We start from the raw sequence: 21273 nt of genomic DNA, 5'->3' as shown, positions 1-21273 counted from the left end.
GTGCATTCAAACAGCTTGGCAGCACTTAGATCCCAATACACACTCCATGTAGTGACGCACAAAACTGAAGAAAATAAGACCTACGGATACATAGATATATGTCTGTGCAGACACCTGTCATGATTCAGAGGCGTTTATCTTTTCCATCAGACACACGTGAGGGACAGCTGAAAAATGAGGCAAAATCACCTCTTGTGAGGACAAGCTGTGGGATAAACACTATTTGTGGCTTTGGGAATTGTGAGAATTTGAAGCTGGCGTTGGGGGCTGGTAAGCCTACATGTGGAAAAATGATTTAAATGCTGTGCCTTTCACTTTCTGTCCTGAGGCCATGTTTTGGATCCATACTGAAGCTCTATCTCTGAGAGATCTCGATAGTGGCCCTGCCTTCACCTTCCCTGCCTCTGTGACTTCTTTGTGGTTCGGTTGTCTTTGTCTCATATCTCGTGTAGTCTAAAAGATGGTGATCGTTCTCCGTACTTAAGAAGCTGTTTTTGCGTAATTGCATTTAAGTAAACATATTTCATAACCCAGATAGAGCTGGATGAAATGTCTAATAAGTGAATATGGTGTATTAGTACCTATTAGGTGGATAGAGAAGGCACCTTCTTCTGTTGCTTCCCTGTAAAATATTGTTTTCAGTCATTCTGAATATTGTGAAGATTATTCAAACATAAATAGGAGACTTCTGAGTTGGATATGAAGATGCCTATCAACAGATTTGAACCAGGATGGGGGCTGTTGTTTATCTGCACACTAACACTCTGTATTGGAGCTGCACTGTCACAGCTTGTGTGTGCTATTTCGGCTCGAGTGGAAGGTGAAAGCAGGTGGTGACGTCTGTGTTTCTGTGGTTTATTTGTCTCCTGTTAAATAATGTGGAAGGCTCAACATGGAAGCAAAGGATATTCTTGGAAGTTAGTTCAGTTCTACAAACACAAAGCTGTGAGAAATGTTGGCTAAAGGCATTTCTGTAAACAGAGCTAACTTCTCACAGACCGCCTGAGACGCTGAAATCCTGATCAGTACCTCCTGCAGCCAGGATCAGACTGAAGCCTACAATGTCAGGACACAACAGCGCCACACACTGCTGCTCCAACCTGTGTTCAATAAATACTTTTATTTAAAAAAAAAAAAAAAAACATGAATCAGCTTGGTTACTTTTGAACAGTAAGAAAAGAAGAAGCTCCTGCCTCATGCTTGGTGCTGAACACTGTCTGCCTGGACATCTGCTCCACACCACTCACGCTCACACACATTGGGAAATTGGGAAACAGCCCAACTGTTTCTTCAGACCCATAAACATGGATAATATGCATTTTGTTCCAAAGTCCATTTATGATCGGAAGACAGTGTTTATGCACAATGTTAGGAGAATGAAACTAACTATGGAGGCTCTGTGGGTCACAAGTAAACTTTGGCCACAATGGCATACTGATTTCCTGTTTCTAGCAGGAATTATGAATTCACACCATGATTCCTTTCACACCTGTGCACACCTGAGCAAGAAAGTCAAACACAGTCTGCACTAGGAAGTGTATCACCTCCCAATCTCCTTTTACCCATAACACCCCTCTCTGTGTAAACCCACTGAGATGTTTCTATACGGAAGCGTTGCTCCAGCCTTAAATGATCAAACACAACCATACGCGTTTCCTCTTTGATATACTGTATATTTATGGTCCCCAGAGGATAGTTCCAAATGATTTTGGTGGTCACATTATCCTTCCTCTTCTGCTAATATCATATCAGAATTTTCCACTTTAAAGATATCAGTAAAACTAATGGCTGAATGTACTGTGGATATTCGTAGGGGATCCCTTGACCTAAAACCATTATCAAGTTAAAATATAAGTCTAATGTGCTTGATGTGATTGATTTGAAATTCAATGAGGGACATGTCCCATGACACTGACCTTTGCTCTAATGCCATACAGGGCAGCAGTCATGTCTCCATGTTGATGAGCATTTGATTTCCATTTTAGTGACTAGCTTTAAGAATAGCATTGTCACACTGTCAGTGGGATGTTTGCCTTATTCAGCACTTTAGCATTCAGCTCTCTTTATACTTTTATACTTTGATAATTTCTATTTAATGAATGTGTAAAATCCCTCATTCATCTGAATCCAGGAGATTAACCTCAGCACTTTTTCTCACTGAACAACAAGTCCTCCAACCTGAATGTCCATATAAGTTGTTTGCACCTGTCTTCTGATGTGGACCACAGGAGCGTCTCCTGAAATAGCACATCTATAGTGGCAGGCCTTCATTGTCATGGGTATCATATTAAACATACAGTTAAGCTTATGAAATGGTCACAGGTTGATTAGGTTTGGGCACAAAAATTCCATAGATAGGTTTAAGAAAAGATTGTGGTTTGGATTAAAGTTGGTGCTTGCTTAAGGTTAGAAGACCTTCATCGTCACGGTTAAAGTGACTAACATGCTGTGACCTTCATGGATTAAAGAAACAGTAACTAGTGGTCTCAAACAGGAAACTAACAGCGTCTCCTGCGTGACGGTCCTGTGTTTTGTTTACCCATCTATCCACCCCAACCTCCTACTAATGTGGACTTGGTCACTCTTTATTCTGCGTCACCTGACTTCCTCCTTTGCTCCCGTCATAATTACTACCAGTGGGCTCTTTTTTTCCATGAACACAGTCAGCCATATTTTTTCTGCTATTGACTCTTATTAGATGGGTCCACTTTGCACAGTGGGTAATCCGGAGTTGCAGCTTGAGTTTACGCTCTTTCCCATGGAGGAACTGAGATAGGGTTTTGATATAAAAACAGCTAAACTCCCATGAAATTTGCTGAGCACATTCATGATCGCCAGATGGTTTAAAAATAAAAAAAAGCCAGAAGAAATGACTGAAAGCTCCAAAAGAAACCTAATAAGTGGACCTTGAGCGTAAAACAAATTGTCAAACATTTTTCATCCTTCACTTTCAGACTGTGGGCTATAATAAACTTTTCGGTCACAAGATGCCCCCAGTGGAACTGCATTTTTAGTAACTGCTGTCATTACAGTACATTATCTGTACTACAGGGAAAAAAATTGTCAGTTTTAGCTAAACATCACCTCCTCCATGTGTATATCTGTATATGTGTGTATCTAAACTGTAGTAGCTGCAGGCATGCTTGACATTAGTGCTATTGCAGGCTATCATTTACACACACAGTCAGTGTTGTGTAATCTGATCCAAATCTCCTCTTGCACCGGACTCTCCATCCCTGCCTGCTTCTCCGAGGAAAGTAGATGGACGCTGAGCTATTTAAAGAAACACGAAGAAAGAAAAAAGAACTATTAAAAGCACAACATAAACTTTCCTTTTGCTGTCTTGTTTTGCTATTTTTACATCCTAATGGACCTGTAAGTGATTTATAGACACAATCACTGTGTCTGTCATATTAAAAGGTTCCTCTTACTGTCCGGAAAGATCTCTTTTTATTATAAGGCTCAGAGTGAACTTGAAAGCATCTGTGTTATTTTATCATCCTATAAAATATCCTATAATAAACATTTTGGCTTGGATCCCAGATCCTTTTTAGACTGTTGTATGATTGCATGTTTTAATAGTCCTGCTTTAGGCTCATTAATGGTTCATTAATTATGAAACTTTTGATCAAGTGAATCCTTTTCCAGCAGATCCTGCAGCTTAAAACCGGTCTGATATTTCCTTTATTGCGTTGCATCCAGCTGGGTCATCATAGCAATCCACCCCCTGTACTGCCTGCTGGTCTAGAGTCTAGGCACTAGAAGTGGACTTTGTGGTCCCAGTCCAGATAATATTAAAGCAGAGAAATGTCAGGCCTTTGTTTTCTCCCCTGAAATTTCCTGCATGTCACCAGTCCTTCTGTGGATTTTGAGTTGAGTTGAATTTCTGTTATTGTCTCTTCGGCTCACACTGAACTCGTCTTCTGTTTACACAGACAGACAGACTGAAACATAAAACTTATCACATCCTGTGTGGCAGAGGATTTCCCTAAGGAAGGACCTACGGACCACCAAGTGTACCAAACACAGCAATGACTACTATGAACTAAGTGATGCTGTGTCACATTTCATGACAGTGATCATTCTATAACCCTAACTACATGTTTATTACTGTAACCATGACGACAAACATCCTTTAACCTTCACGAAGTATTTTTATGTTTGTCTGAATGTAACCAAACTTTTACTGTAGCATTGTCACATCATACAACAGTTATTCAGCAGTGATTTTTGATAGCCAAGGGCTCAGTGAATGCTGTGGTGTCACAAAGAAAATAGAGAAATCAGACTCAAGTATCACAGCCCTGGCTCCAATGATCTAACTGGGAAACGGGGTGAAACTTTAAATGCTTTGTGGAAACACTCTGCAAAGCATATAAAAAGATCGATTAATTAGACCCCTGAATGAAGAGTGCTTTTCTTTATTGTTGTTGTTATTTTCTTTTTTTCAGATGGAAGAACCTGGTGGAGGCAGGAGGCGTCGACTACCCAGCATCACCTGAAGAACTGGAAGGTGAGCTTGTTCACATAGGTTCAGGATGAATTTCACAGGGAAGTATTATGTTTCTTCGCCAGCTGTTCACAGATGTAGAGCTCAGCAAAGTTTCTCTGTCCATTTACATTAAAGCTTAAAGTCTCAGTATGTTGTAAAGAAATTAGGTTGTACAACATGTCATCTGACCACGTTTGTCAGTTTCCTTCTGTTCTGAATAAAAAAGGCTAAAGACAGGTCTGTGATGGGACATGAACTCAGGTCTCATGCTTGACCCCAAGCTTACATTTATATTATTATCTACCTAACAATGGACTAAAGGGCCATGGCCTCTGAGAGGCAGTACAAGGAATAGTCTACCAAACCATTTATTCAATAATATTGTAAAAATTGGAAATTGCAGATGAAAAATCTTTCATTTTCATTCATCAGCTCAAGGTCTATTTTCTTCCGTTGTATTGGGCTCTGAGAGCCACCAACTGACTACAGCTCAGTACCATACCTGAAAACAGCTTATGTTCAGTTATACAACACACCCAACACAACGACGAGAGCCATGAGGGAAAGAATGTCTGAGAATCAAAGGAAAAGTAGACCAGTAGGATTTGCTGGCAGACTGTTGCATATACGTTTCACCCTCAACCAGTTTCCACTACATTGCCCATTCGATCTGGGGCTTCCGTTCCTGCCAGACACTGCAGAGAAACTCATTTCATAAGTGATGTTAAAATATTAACCTTAGCTGCCCGGTGGGAAGGTGTCATGTGTCAATTAAGTAATTAAAGAGGTGCAGGTGTTGGCTGCAGGTATCCTAAAAGACTGTAGAGAGAGGGCCTCTAAAGGCTCAAAGCCAGACACCCGGACACAATTTCCATGTCAAAGATCTGATGGAGCAGGGTGGATCAGCTTACCCCGGGCAGCTTTCAGTTTCCACAATGTATGCTACACTGTATATCACTAATTTAAATGCAAATGCTAAAAATAAAGTCACATGGCATTCTAGGGAAAGCAGAGTCTGTCGTTGGTTAATCACCACTTTAGTTTAGACTGAAATAACTCAACACCTATTAGATGAATTGCCATGAAATTTGATTTGTACAGTAACAAGGCGTGAGTCCCAATGGCTTTGAGTTTTCATCTACTTGGTGCTGGTCCTCTAAGCAGGTCCAAGTTTTTTGCTATCCAGTGAAATAGCTATGCAGTCATGTTTCCCACTTTGCAGCAGTGTGTTGAGTGTGAGCCTTTGGTCAATGTTCATGCACATGCATGAGTACAGTCCTGCTGGTGGTTTGTACTAACAAAAACATGGAAAAAGACTTCATGCAAGCAAATATGACAGACTGTGCTCCTTTTTTAAAAAAAGGTCAGTAGGTCATCTGTGGAGCAGCTAATTATGACCCATAGTTACGTTTTATTGTCAGGTGACCTCTAGTGGCCGTAGTAACTATGGGGAGCATAGGAGGAAGTCAGGTAACTTAGAATATAGAGCAACTGCATTGAGAGTGTACATTAAGAGGAGGTTATGGTGGATGGATGGATCCACAAAACAGAGGCCTGACAAACAGGAGACCACTGTTTGTTTCCTGAAACCAATATTCTTTGTCATTTGTTTTTATCCATGACTGTTCCACAACCTTAACTGCATGATTGTTATTGTAACCATGACGATGAAGGTCCTCTGACCCAAGTACCTATTTTAACCCAAACCACGTCATTTTCCTAAGCCTAGCCAACCAGTGACAGTACCACAACCTTAACCACGTTTGTTATGGTTACCACGACAATGACGGTCTGGTACGCCCGCCGCTGGTATGCTTCTACAGGTTGTATTACTGTTACCATGACATTGAAGGTCCTGGTGCCTACTGCTGATACTCTCTTATAGGTTATATCTGAGGGTTGGACAAATGACCTAAGTGGATAAGCCCCTTTGATTTCAATGACCTCGTGGCCAGTTTATAGTGATAACTATAACAAGATTCCAATTTTTTGTATAAGACGACTTCAGTGAACTCCTGACTGTGCTGTCAGGGGCACCAGGCGCACAGAATGAACTGGAGATGCCAGACAAACTCTTGCCTTCTCCAGCCACCTGACCCAACACCACCTACATTCATCATCAGCAGTGAAAATTAGTGTTTGGGTGGAATATAAGGCTCACCAAAGTGCACACATTTTCAAGCTGATTGTGATTTATAAAAAGGAAGTTTATACAAAGGTATGCATGCACACAGTTTTATAAATCTAATTATTTTTTGGCGTACACTTCTTCTGTGTTTTATAAATGAGGCCCCTGAATTTCTTCCACCACTGTTTTTTTGTGCAAAAGGAGAGCTGCTGGCCAAAGGAACCATTTAATCAGGGTTTCTACAGAGATGGATATGTAATTTTACCCTTACACAACTGGGCTAGTGAAAAACTTTAAACGCCGACTGCATGTGTCATTGTAAAAACTCTTGCTTCATGATGTTTACGGGGAAGTGCAAGTCAATCTCTGAACCTTCCAGCTTGCCTTACCAACCACCAAGCCTGTTGACCAGAGTTTGTGTTCGTTGATATTGTCAGGTGATGTTGTGGGTGGTGGCGTCATTGCTGACACTGGTAGAAGATGTGTTTTCTGAGGAGGACAATAAAGAGGCTCAGTCAGACATCCAGCATGTCCTCATGCAGCCTTCCTGGTCTCCTACAGAGGATCTGGAACAGGATAACAGAGTGCACACATCCTGGCCCCATGCCTTTGGTAAGTAATTCACTTTCTTATGTCATTAGCATGGTTTCTGATATCAGGGGTTTTATGTTTTGTTTTGGTTTTAATTTAATATATGGCTAAATATAATATGCTGTGATCAACTACAAATTCCAGTCGCTCAGTCTGGTATGCTTCGTTCTGAACATACACACCCAGCGCTTATTAGGACTACAGACCTATACACCTGGCAGCAGTGTAGTGCATAAAGTAATGCTGATACGTCAGGAGCTAATGTTCACATCAAACATCAGAATGGAGAAAAAATGTGATCTCAGTGACTTTGACTGTGACATGATTGTTAGTTTGAGTGTTTCTGACACTGCTGAGGACAGAAACACCTTGTCGATGAGAGAGGTCAGAGGTCAGACTAGTTGGAGCTGACAGAAAGGCTACAATAACTCAGATAACCACTCTGTACAACTGTGGTGAAAAGAGAAGCTCCTCAGAATGAACAACATGTCCAACCATGAGGAGGATAGACTACAACAGCAGAGACCATGTCAGGTTCCAGTCCTGTCAGACAAGAACAGAGACCTGAGGCTGCAGTGGACACAGACTCACCAACACTGGACAGATGAAGACTGGAAAAACATAGCCTGGTCTGATGGATCTGGATTTCTGCTGAGGCTGCAGATGGTAGGGTCAGAGTTTGGCATCAACAGCATGAATCCATGGACCCAACCTGCCTTGTGTCAACAGTCCAGGCTGGTGGTGGTGGTGGTGTGATGGTGTGGGGAATGTTTTCTTGGTTCACTTTGGACCTGAATACCAATCAGTCATGGTCTGAATGTCACAGTGTGTCTGAGTATTGTTGCTGACCATGTTCAATTAGTAAGGAAAATGTAGAAATGAGTATTATTTAAAATGTTGGGTAACTTTATAAAGTAAAACATAAAATATTTGAATCTACTTCTGTGTAGGGTTTGTTGGTCTCATGTTACACTGGCTGCCTGCAGGCATTCACTGTTAGACTTTTCTAAGCTTGGGTAGGGCACTCTTTCATCCTTCATCTTTCATGGTAACATTACTCAAACAGTTGCTGTGCAGTTAAGACGCTGAAAACAAAGCTGCATAAATCTGAGGTGGAGGCCATAAAATAGCCGAATGTCACTCCTGGATGACTAATATAGCCTCTGGAAATCTGCCTGGTTGTTTTCAACACTGAGTATGGCCTTGGTCAATGGAGCAAGGCCCCCTGTGTACAACAGGGTAAAAATAATCAATGCAATGTGCAGGTTCCTGTCGTACATCATAGTCCTGATCATCACCTATGGAAGAGAAAGAAGATGAATAGCTGTGGATTATATGTCTGTTTATTTTACCACTCGCTTTAGTATGTAGCCAAACCAGAATTTTATAATAAACAATATTTTCTAATGATACTTACACTAACAAACAAGGGGATAAAAAACTGAAAGATAAATAAAAGAAAATCTGAAGTAAACCACCTCCTGACACTCCATCACTGATTACACCATACATTACTACAGAATCAGTGTGAGCATCAGTGTGATCTAGCAGTTTCAGTTTATAATCTTTTTATCATTAGTATGCTAAAAAAAAAAAAAAAAATCTAAATTAGCTGTGTGCAATGTACACGATCAGTAGCAGTGAACAGGCTCAGCACAGAACATCTGATTTTTAATTTTAATGGAGACATATGATACAGACAAGGGAGGGAGAAATTTTAGGCCACAACTGGGACTTTCACATTATTAGGGTCATTTTACTGTGGATGGAAGGACTCTACGGTGGCTTGTCAGGAACACCGCCGTTTAGAGTCCCTTAGGGGCTAATCACAGTAAGCGTGGAGTTTTTACAGGTTTAAATTGGAGGGGGGCTGTATTTGCTGAAATTAGTACATACCACAGTTACTTCAGTGCATAACAAACTAAAAAAAATGTATTAGTATAAAACACCTGTTCAAGCATTTTTCAGCCATGAGCAAGGTTTCCATCCTGAAATACAACATTGGTAAGTTACTTTTACCTGCATATTGATGTATAAACATAGAACACACCCATCACAGTCTACACCCACACTGTCTGATACTCTCTAAAGAGACAAAGTTTACCAAGGCTCACAACAAAAACAGAGATAATAATGCAGAAGAAAAAATATTATAGAAGAACATGTTGAATCTACGATGTCACAAAAAGTCAGTATCATACGACACCTGTATTACACAAATAACCCAAGAAACCATGATCACAGCAGCTGCTACACAGTAAAATAGAAAATAGAGAAAATAGAAAATAATGATACACTTGCCCAAAACATGGGGCTTGAATGGCAAAAGGAAGTAGCACTGGGCCAATGTCTTCTCCCCTAAAATATACAAAATATGGTCACTGCACAGCTGCTGCAGTGGTTGATGCAGTTACTGCACATTGTGTCAATCACTGTTGTTACTGACTTTATTTTTGTGGTGCTGTTGCTAAGTTCTGTTTTGCGATCAGATTTTGTGTTATACTGAAACACTGAAGCATCACCCTTAGAGTTTCTCGTGACTCCACTCTGACTAAACACACTGCTTAGTACAGTTAGACATGATTGAATGAATGTTGCCCAATTCAGCTGTAACATGGAGTAGTTGTATAATTCCATGAAATAATGCAACCTATGTGGCGTGTTTTAACATGGCTGAATATGTACCTGAGTGGAGTCTGACGGAGAAGGACCTGAGCTCTTTGCCTGGGGAAGATTTCTATGCATTTTTCTCGTCTTTTTTTCCCCCTCGTGATTACAAGTTTTCTTTTCATAAACATCAAGGCATGAACTGACACGCACACATGCTGCTGTAAATGAGCATTCTCCAGTGATAATAACCATTCCATGAGGAAAATACCGCGTGGAGGCATTTGGAGAAAGTGCAGGGCAAAGCCATCCCCAGGTCAGGAAGTAAAAATCATTCAAAGACAGAGTGGGTGACTGCTGTTTGAAATGTTCCTGGCATCAAAGAAGGCAACTTCAGCTCCTGTTGGAGTTCAGCCAGCAGCTCTCCTCCCCTACTGATAATGATGCCGCACAGTGGCTGTACGTTTCACACCACTCAGATGGTAACCAGAGGAATTTCACTCCCAGTGTCAACGCCCATGTCTGCTTTCAATTTAATCATTCTAATCCTACTTTAACTGAAGTGTGAGAAGTTTTTTCACCTTCCACCCTCTTGGGTTGTTATTTTCCTCTTCAAAGTTATTCACAAAGCCCCTAAAAGCAACTTTTACTTTTTTTTTTAAAAAAACACTTTCACTCTGTGTACACTGACTGGTTGACAGGTGACTGTGAAATACATAGGGGTGTGAAACAGAACTAGATTAGATTACATTACATATGTAAAAAATTAAGTTCAGTGGAAGTTGAATTAAATTAAAGCAGAGAAATAAATTGGTCTTGGTCTGGAAGCCTCCCTCACCATCTGATCCAGCTCATCACCAGGTGTTGATCCGTTGACAGCTCTGCTCCTGCCTTCGCCTGAGTGTCCAAGACACTGGGCCTCAGATTTGACGACACGACCACAAAGTCAATCAATGATCTTAGGGTGTGCTGGTACCAAGTACACTTCTGAACAACCGTGTGCTCGAACACAGTGTTTGTTATGACGAGGACAGACGTCCAATAACAAAACACCAAACAGATTCAGATCAGGCAGTCTGCTCCTCCCAACTGGCCTCTTCCAGGCTTCTCCAACGTTGCCCACATGAGCTATGAAGTTCCTCTGGAGTACTCTAGAGTCCCCAGGTGGTGCCCTTTCCAGGACTCCAACCAGAGACCGTAGAAGGCTGGAGACTCCAATCTGTGGAATGGTGCTGTACAGATGTTTGCTTATGGCTACAATGTGTGTGTCTGCAGACAATAAGAGAGAAACACTGCCAATTACAGTGTACAATTGTATTTACTATTTTTAAATGAATAAAAAACACAGAAGTTGCATCACATTATCGAGGTAATGATGCTTTTAAGTTCACATGAAAACTTTGAGCATAAAGTTGGTCCCTGTCTGACTGATGCTTTGAGATCACAGAAGTCAGAAATATTCAGATAGTATTTGCACAAACCAAATAATTGACTATCCAGGTGTCCTGTGTGTGTTTCCTTTCCTTGTAGAAGAGTGGTCACTGATGCAGGAAGACGAAATCCAGCAGGGCAGATGGCGACGCTCCCCTCGTGACCCAAACTCACCCAGAACATCAAGGAGGAACCGCAAGAAGCTCAAGAGCAGCCGTGACTGCCATTTGGAGAGGAAGGAGATGCGGGTGCGGGATCTTGGCCTTGGCTATGACTCGGACGAGATAATCCTCTTCAAGTACTGTGTTGGCACATGCCACAGCTCCCGCAAGAACTATGACCTGGCCCTCAAGACTCTGATGGACAACGGGAGCATCTCTGGCAAAAAGGTCAGCAGTCACCCCTGCTGTCGGCCTATCCGCTATGAGACCGTGTCCTTCATGGACACCCAGACTACCTGGCAGACAATTAAGTGGCTCTCAGCGGCCAATTGCAGCTGTGTGGGCTGATTGCAAAGAGGAGTGTGTATCTGTAACACACAAACACAGAAAAAGCTCTATTGTGAAAGAGCAGGATGTTGTGAGGCCTGGTCTCTACTTTGGGTGACTTAAGCCTGGTTCATGTGGTCTAAGGCGTGACCCTGAGATGGGCTCGACAGTGCTCTGCTAACAGCTCCGTTAATAGCTCGACTGTTGTTGATGGAGGTTCGTATACCCTCAGACAGAGCCCGATGGCACCAGTGGGCCATCTGGAAGTCTGCCTCAAGCCCTGGGCAGTGGAAGATTTGTTTAAATGCCACCAGCAATAAGCACAGAGGAGGAAACTTAGCAGTACTGTTCCAGTTCATAGTGTATTACAGCTTGTGTCCTTCATTCAGTCTGTTGAAGGCTTTCAGGTGATGCTCAGAGACAGAAGCTCAGAGTAATTGATTACATTTCTAAGCATGCAGTTTGGCTATCACCAGAATTCAAAATGGTCACTGATGTTTGAGCTGTTTTCTCATCAGCAATTTAGCTGATACCTTAGCTAGTCCTCATTTGGAAGAGGCTGCATGCAGAAATTTGACTGAAATATCCAGCAGGTATGAAGGGTAACATTTTATTTAATTTGGGTTCACAAATGATTCATTTATTAATTAACACAATGGAAATAGTATCATTCATCATCCTGTGAGCTTTAGTGGATGTCGGAGATAAGACAAACCTAAGCCTAAAAGCTAAAATCCAAAGGCTATCCACATATCTGGGTCCAAAATAGAAATGAAACTGCAGACAGGCAGCCCAATCATTCTTTGAATATATGGAGTGTTAAAACACCATCAGCATCAGTTCAGCAGCTCTTTAGCATTCAAGGGACCAAAATGTTAAGTTGATTAAACAAATTACTTTGTGAACAAATTTTCAGTACAAGTACAAAACAGTACAAATTACAGCAAGGGTATGAATGACTTTGTGCTCACAAAGTTATTAATAATTTACCCTTTATACATGCCAGAAATATTGATTTTCATTTGAATTAATTAAAAATTAAGACTACACACCAATCAGCCACAATGTTGAAGCCAGTTTACCTGGTTTAATGTTGTGGCTGATCAGAGTTTATTAACAATAATGATACAGGTTGCTTGCAGCTGGAAAAAAAAAAAAAAAATCTTTTCTATATTTCATGTTATGCTGTTGTAATGCAACAACCCACTTACAGCCCAACTTCAAATAAAATGTAATGGCAACTTGAAAAAGTTGATGCATTTATAGTGGAATACATTTAAAGTTGAAGACAGCTGATTGTAGGTGAGCATGGTACAACATTTCAAAATTTTGTGCTTTTAGCCTGCTGGCTACTTCGCTAACAAAGCCAAAGGTTTAGATACAATAATGAATGTGTCTAAAACACAAGTCGACCTAATCAGACAACTCACTTTCAGTTTGAACATCACTGACTTTCATCCATACCACGGCATTCTTTAAATATTTCTACCCCCCCCCCCCCCCCCCTTTTTTTTTTTTTTACATTTTTTTATTATTTGCCAAAAGCCAGTTATCCCATGAACCTCCATGATGGAGCCAAAGACTTTTCCTTATGTGAACTCTGGGAAATTTCCAGAGAATCACGTCCGCACATTATCCAGAGTAACGCTTTCACGCATACAGCAAACAGCTGTGTTCACACCTACTGGAAACACTCAGTTTGTTTCTGGTGAGGGGTGGTGCATAGGGGTAGAACGTGGAGGAGGAAGCTCAGCTCAGACATTATACGTACTGTATACTCAGGAGCTGGCAGACCAAAGTCCGTTTCTGTGTCCGGTTCAACTGATTTGGACATTTGCCTTCACACACGTCGCTCCACTGGGTGGTGTCTGGATAAGCTGTGCATGTGAGAAAGCACTACAGGTGTGATTTCAGTGTATTTCTGAATTAACTGCAAAGCCTCCATTAAAACCTGGTCAAAACAGCATCAACAGCCTCAAATCCACCAAAAACTCAGTTTAACCAGTTTAAAGACCAAACACTATGATGTGAAGACATGCAAATAAGAACTTAGGCATTTATAGAAATATAGTAAATATGTCGTTTTTTTGTTGTTATTGTTTGTAAATACAATAGTCTTTATAAGACCAAAATTTGCTTTCACCATGTGATACCACTCTACCTTTCCTTCCACGGCAGCTCAGCTCCATAGCGTATTATCAGATCGAGAAAAAGTCTTTGTCAAAGTAACTGTTAGTAGTCTTCCAGTGTCTGTCTCTCTCACACACACACCTACTCACACACACAAAAATATACGCGCAATTCAGAAATGCAAAGGTGTTTTGGTTTATTTCAGATGCATGATGAAGATAACTTTACATGACCCTAGCAGAGCAGATCAGTTCATAACACACTGTCCTGTAGATAACCTGTGCTAATTGTAAATGCCTGGCGTGGCGTCAGGATTTCAAGTTTGGATGAGCCAAAGTAATCTTGACAAGGCCTTATAATTACAGAAGTTTAAGGTGGTAGCCTTTCTAAAACAGAAATGACTGATATCACACTGTGGAAGGCAACTAGCCCGTCTGCCATTCTGCTGAAGGAAATATGTTCTTGTTTGGATCTGGGTGGATTAGTATTTGTTTAAACTGACAGCAGAGAGAGAGAAGTTGACTGCTGGGTGAGCTAGATTGACTTAAACAAGAGAGAGAGCAGCACACAATGCTGTTAGTTCATGAGCTTGTCTCAAGGTGTAACAGACCCAGGCCAACATAAAAAGGCTTGTTGTGATTGATCCAGACTCATGACAGTAGCCTAATAAATGTTGTCTTTCACTTTTTTAAGTGAGGGAAACATTTTTTGTTTACTTAAATGTTAATTTTAATCATTAAAAATGAAAGTTAAGAAAATAAATGTTCTGCCAGTCATTTAGGGTGGGCCCGTTGTACAAGTGGCTGCACCTGCTTCAGTAGGTCTGGAAGGTTTCAGCACACCTTGTTTACATCTCTGTCAACAGTCTACAGGAAGGTGCCATCATAAATATAGACATGAGCCAAACATCAACCTGAGTGACAGCCTTTCACCACTTGGTCTATTTTCAGATCAGGTGTGACATGATACCACTCACCTGACCTGTCTTTAAACAACAAGTGTGGAAATCAGTCATTTCTTGTGTGCAATTGTAGACACAGTTACATGTAATATGGTCACATAACAGCTGGTTAGTTTCCTTTTAGACTGTGTCAGTTATCACTAACATAACTTCACACATTGTGAAATCCAAAATACTGGAAACTGATAATGGCTGAAAGTTAGATAATATAAAAAAATCTAAAATGGAAAGAAGATACTGGATAATTCAGATAAACCCCAGACTGTTAGATTATTTTAATGTCCAACGCCACCATTTTAATTTTTTCAATACAATATCTATGCATAGTATTGGGAATGTAAGCGAGAAATCATGGTTATGACTAGTAAACTATGCTTAAGGATTGTTTAATGTTAATAAAAACTGATAATACAACAAACAGCCAACAGTTAAAATGTTAAGCGCATAATGCAAAAGCTTTTTGCTCAGAATACACTAATATTGTGTTTTTACATTATAATTACAGCTGTTTTTTTTTAATGTAACAACTTGACATAGAGTATATTTCAATAACTAGCTAGATAAATAATTTAGTGTATTTCAAGTGCAAAAAGCAAGACATCATCCCTCACTGGCTTCCCACCCACCAAACACTTAGTTTGGTTTATTATTAGAATATATGACATCACATTGTTCATAAAGAAATTGACACTGAAATTATAATGTATTAACAATTATGAAATGCATTAACTTATTACATTATGTGCTCAATATTTTTAGAATGTTATACGAAGATTGTTATATCTTGCATTACAGAAGCTGTAGGCATTACATTGTGTGCATTATTATTATTACATTAGCAGTTTCATGGCACACTACTTCTCACATTGGCGCTAAATGTTGGTTAATGGTATGCTGCAGTATCACAGAGATAACGGCCCAGTTTTACACACAGTGATTATATTTTGGAAGTATCACTACATTTATAAGAAGTTTTGTTTCACCTTGTTCCCTCTGGACAGCACATTTATAAGACTTTGAGGAATATGAGTGGAGCACATATAGCTGAGCACAAAAACCAGTTTCAGTTTCCAGTCCTTCCACATCTGACCAATAAAAAAAATTTGGACCCTAAACATTGGAAAAGTTTACAATGGAGTATTAAATATCAGATGCTGCAATATTTATTTTGTACGTGCAAGAGCTCTGAGGCCGTGTTCATTCAAGCTTTTTGTGTCCAGCTGCATTGAAGACTAGTCTAAAAATATCCAAGTGAAGCGTTGGCCTGTTTTGTACTTTGTGTCCTGGCAGTGTGTATCCTCTTAAGTATGTTCCCACAGATAACACCAGGATAACAAAGCATCTCCACACATTTTTATGACTACAATTGGTTCTGCCTCACACTAACACTAACTCTCTGAAAAGTTTCCAACTTTTTTTTTTTTTTTGGTGTTTTTGTTTTATGTTTTTGAAGATCAACTGAAGAATGCTTACAGCCAAGCTCGCACATAATCTCACATTTGCTTTCAATTACACCATCTCGTGTTTTTATGACAGAAAGTAGAGGTTGTACCGTTTAGAAACAAAACAGACCATCAGAACAATTTTCGAACAAAATTATTACAAATCCCATTGGACCAGCTCATGGTATCAGAGTAAGGAGTATGATCATTGTTTCACATTAAACAAAAGAACTATCAAGCCACAAAGTAGAGTAATTCATGTCTAAATTTTAATTATAGAGTTTTCATAAAACTCCACAAATTTAAACCAACCATGATGTTATATACATGAATGGCGAGCTTGTTAATCAGCGAGATACAACATATAAATGGAGCAGACAGCTTTGGACGTACTGGAAGGTGTAAAGTTTCACCTTTGACAGAGCAACAGGCAAAACGCAGACAGTGGGTGCTACTCATTTTTATTAGTCCCGTCCCGAGGAGGGAAATCAAAAAAATATGTTTTGTTTTGAGATGTCCGTACCTGTGAGGTGTCATCTGAAGAAGTATCATTTTCTAATGATGATAACACAGCTGGATCACCTGTCTTCTGTCTGCAGGTGTTAACAGCTCCATAGGCCTCAGAGTCTGTATTTGTGAAACAGACTCCTTGGTAATGTGATGTGTTGTCCAAATAATAATAAGGTTACACAGATACTGCTGTGTCTCTGCATGTTTCCCCTTACATAAATAGTCTGAAGAGTGTCTGCCCATTCATTAAAAACCTGTGTTCTGTATTTACACATATTATGATCATTCAAACCACAGTTTGTAAAGTTCAGGAAGTTTTAAAATGCCTAAACAAATCAAACAAAGAAATAACATGAAGTACAATAACATAAATGGTTTATGTGTTTCTTTTCATGAATGCACTGGGTCACAGCTGACGGTGTGATGACAGTGTCCGCCCATGGCTTTGCTCCCTGAGCTGTGACAGCAAAGGCTTTGGATTATGTGTCTCTTTACAAAAAAAACAAAAGGCTCCCCTGCACTTCCTCATGAAAGCTAATGACAGTGCTTTGCATTCAGTGCTGGCACGTGTACACTGCTCTCTGCTAGATAACAATGACACGCAATACATTTGTTCACTTTCTTTTCCGTGTTGTTTGATTTTATTGTGGCAAATTCACAAAAAAACATAAATTTAGTTATAAAATATGAATTGACCTGTTGACATATGTTTTCTTGTTTAATTTTGACACAGTGAACTCATGCATGAAAAGGAACACATAACAATGTGCACTGTATTTCACTTTTTTGCTTTTATTTGTCTTTTGTGTTTTAGGCACTCTGAATCTTCTATATAAGACAGCAAGGCTTTATCACTTAACTGTGTCTGCATGTATTGATATTCTGTTTGTCAGTTCATAATCTAATAATCCAGATTATGATCAGAATGTCTTGTTAAGCAAAGTATGTGTTTTAGGAAAAGCAGAAATGATCGGTTAAGCTGTCTCACCTCAAAATATACAGCGATTCTACTAGAGGTATTTTTAGCCTCACAGAGACTGATTGAATTAAAATGTTTCTACTGCTGAGAGACAACAGATTCCTCCTCTCGCTATAATACTGTCCAAAATTAAATAATGGAGTCATCATTCTTTATAATGGAGGAGGGGCGAGCAGTGAGGAGACATAAAATAGGCTGAATGAGAAGCACCCTATAGAGATTAAATTGCTACCAACTGCCTCGTCTGGCTGATCAGATTTCTCAGAATGGAGTGTTCCTTAAAGAACTGAAGTGTTCCTTAAAGAACTGAAGTGTACGTGATCCTAAAAGAAAGGTGATATGTAAGAGATTCCTGAAGACGTGTACTCATGCTACTACAATCATAGATCAGTTTTGAAATATTGTTTTAATGTGCTTTCAGCTTGTGTAAATAGAGTAGTTTCTGATGCCTTCTGTCACTGTTTAAGTCAAAGTATAACTTTTCTGTTTGATGCTATGCATCATGTGGTCTTATTGTATATAAGAGTATTTATTGTTTAAATTATTTTATTTATTCTTTATTTGCATTAAACCTGCTCTGAGGGTGTTTATTATCGATGAAGTAGCCATATATTACACACACACACACGCACACACATGTACATACATATGTGTGTATATGGGTATATGTGTAAGTGCATAACATGCATTTTTCTCATAGATAACAGGCCTTTTCAGGGATTAAGAAATTGGTTAACTTACAGCTGGAAGAAAATGAAGCCTTGAAAGTTTAATGCAAATGATTCCTGCAGTTTTTGCTACAAACCCTCTGTCTGCACAAAGGCAGGTACAAACACTACACCCTCTGATGCTTTATTAGGACAATGCTGTGCTGCAGAGTAGGAGAGAAAAAGATAAGTATACTAAACACATACACAAACCATTTCGGTAATAGCAAAGAGGAGAAACATGACCAATTACTTACATCCTTGTGTAAAACACAGCTGTAAAGGACAGCGATGACCCATATTTACATTTTTCTACACAACTAAACCGCAACAGCAAATTGTGTGTAAGAAACATAATCTGTGGCTTGATTATGGGGTGAGGGGGGTGGGGGGGTTTGGTAAATAAAGTGCATGAATGACCACCACACTAGAGGTCTGGGCTCGCATCCAGAGCCCTACCTGTGGTTAAGGTTCAGGAAAGATGGTGGTTTTTATTAAATGCAAATAAACATGTTGTGTCTGACGTCACTGTGAACTTTTGCTGTACTAAAAAGATCAGATATTTTGTGTTGCCTGTGAATATTTGACTGATGTGTTCAGCATCAGTGTATTTGCAACAACTTATCCTCGTCATGTTAAAAGAAAATGTAATCTGGTCACGATTACTTGTCGTACGAAATGTATTTGCTGTTGCAGTTAAGCTGTATAGAAACTGTAAGGTAACCGGGTTGTTTAAAATAAGACAAAAACATCATAATAATAATGACTCATAATGCTTTATAATCCCTAATGAGCGAGCTTTCACATTAAATATCACTGAGAATGGGTTCACCTACATGGCATTGACCACAGCTGGGCCTGGATGAGTATGAAAGACCAGATTAAACTGTGTTCCACTCACTGTAGTGCCAGAGAACACTACCAAATGTCAATGAGCACCTGTGTCTGATGCCCCTGCTACAAAAAACCTACGCTCAGTGTACTCCTGAATATAGTGCTCTTACACCTGGACTCTAATCTCTGTTGTATGTCATAACCCTAGACATAAGACAGGATTCTTCTGTGAACCACCCCACAGTTTGCAGTGGATGATAATAATAATAATAAACCTCATATAAGAAATGTTCATAGTCTTCATATACATCATGGTACTGTATTATCTTGAATATACTCAGACTTTTTAACAATGTATTCTAAAATGCCTTATGACCACTGTTTTTGTACATTATTAGTAATAAAACATTGGGAAAAGTCTTTTGTCTGGATTTGATTAATATACATCTATCTATTCTACAGTAAAACTTCTTTTTATTAACACTTTCTCTGCACCGCTTACAGTGAATATTAAGGCTGCACAGGATTTCTGCCTCTCGCCTGCTTTAGAAAACATGAGTAGGACAGAGTTTTAAGTTCAGCTTCACCAAAATGCTCTGAACAGCGCTGCAGTAGAGATGAAGCATCTCTTTTTTGAGATAAAACATTCAATATACACAATTATACATTGTGTATACATCGATTTCTTACAACAATAAAGTTAACTCAAGTTAACTCAGCTTGTAACTCTTATAACAGTCTGAATGAGTTTTCTGGTTACAGTTTTTATTCGTCTTTGTATTGTTGCTTTTTTCGAACCTGAACCTGCAGATCACATTGCCGTGCCTCTGGTGGTTTTAAATAGTGTTTTATATGGCTGCCTGGCTGATCTCTGCACAAGGATCACTGGTCCTGAGCAGTCAGCTGTGACTGTAGCATCAAAGAATGATTCATATCATAATAAAATAGTGAGAAAAAAAAAAAAAAAAGTCTGAGGCACTGCACTGATAACACTCCAAACTCTCTGGTTCCTGTTAATGTCATGATCTGTAAAATGAAGGGCCTCGAAAAACAAAACCACAGTGTGATCCACATCACACCATAAATAATGTGACACAGTTAGTTCATTCTTAGAGTGACATTACTATTGAAGCAGGCAGACAGCTGTTTCCACATGTGCAGCCCAAGCTACTCTGCACAAGCTTAAAGGAATGGACAAGGTTGAGGAGCAGAAACATTTCGTTTGGGCAACAAAACTGAGTGCAGCAGATGAAAGGCGCATCAAGCTGACTTTGAAATTGGAAGATGTCCAGCAGCACCATCAGTAAATGGAGTTAGGGAACAGCTGGATAAATGGAGATGTTCAAAAACTATAGACGAGTATTGTATATGGATAAATGAGGATGATCTTCAGCCCAAGCACGTACAGCAAAAGATTGTGAACTTTTGGCCACATTTTTTTTCCTATAAAAAAAAAACACTCTGGGGAGAACAGTAATGAATGAAATCCTGGCTGATGGGGAAATGAGCAGACCACACCATCTGTACACATCGCACTGAACAATGATCAATTTTGAATATTGAGCTTTCACAGAGCTCTTCTTTCTCTTCACTGTCAACACAACATCTCTTCACTCAACTTGAAACACTGACCAAGAATAAAGTTTGTGAATTGGGTTGGTTTAACTTAATGTTTTGGAGGCTAAATAGTGCACCGGTAGTGTACCATCATATTCTTGGTTATTTTAGGCAGAAAATATTCCATCTTCAGTCTATAATGGTTAGCACGGCACTTCCCTGACTGCCAGTGCTGCAGACACTGCTGAATGAGCAGTTTCACATGAAGCAGCAGATCTATTAACCCAACCACCAGCATCACCTCCATCAAAAGATGACACACACTATTAGCAGGTTTAGCACAGTGGAATTTTTTGTAATGCCAACTTACATACAGGAGAAAAAAAAAAACGAAAGGGAAAGCTGCCACCTGTTGG

At 39.7% G+C, this 21273-nt stretch overlaps 1 protein-coding gene across 2 annotated transcripts in view; it reads left to right on the top strand.

Moving 5' to 3' along the window:
* LOC121183483 (neurturin) overlaps positions 1–12204 on the top strand; it is a 39119-nt gene extending 26915 nt beyond the window's left edge. For both annotated transcript variants that reach the window (XM_041040578.1, XM_041040579.1), the window contains exons 5-7: positions 4452–4513; positions 7058–7232; positions 11349–12204. In XM_041040578.1, coding sequence (XP_040896512.1) covers positions 4452–4513; positions 7058–7232; positions 11349–11758 — 647 coding nt within the window. In that variant the 3' untranslated portion in view covers positions 11759–12204. The remainder of the gene's footprint in view (positions 1–4451; positions 4514–7057; positions 7233–11348) is intronic.
* The last annotated feature ends 9069 nt before the right edge of the window (positions 12205–21273 follow it).

The sequence above is a fragment of the Toxotes jaculatrix genome, chromosome 6 (genome assembly GCF_017976425.1).
Source record: "Toxotes jaculatrix isolate fToxJac2 chromosome 6, fToxJac2.pri, whole genome shotgun sequence".
NCBI classification, from domain to species: domain Eukaryota; kingdom Metazoa; phylum Chordata; class Actinopteri; family Toxotidae; genus Toxotes; species Toxotes jaculatrix.
The sequence above is the reverse complement of the archived record's forward strand: the minus strand, read 5'-3'. Positions and strand labels throughout refer to the sequence as shown.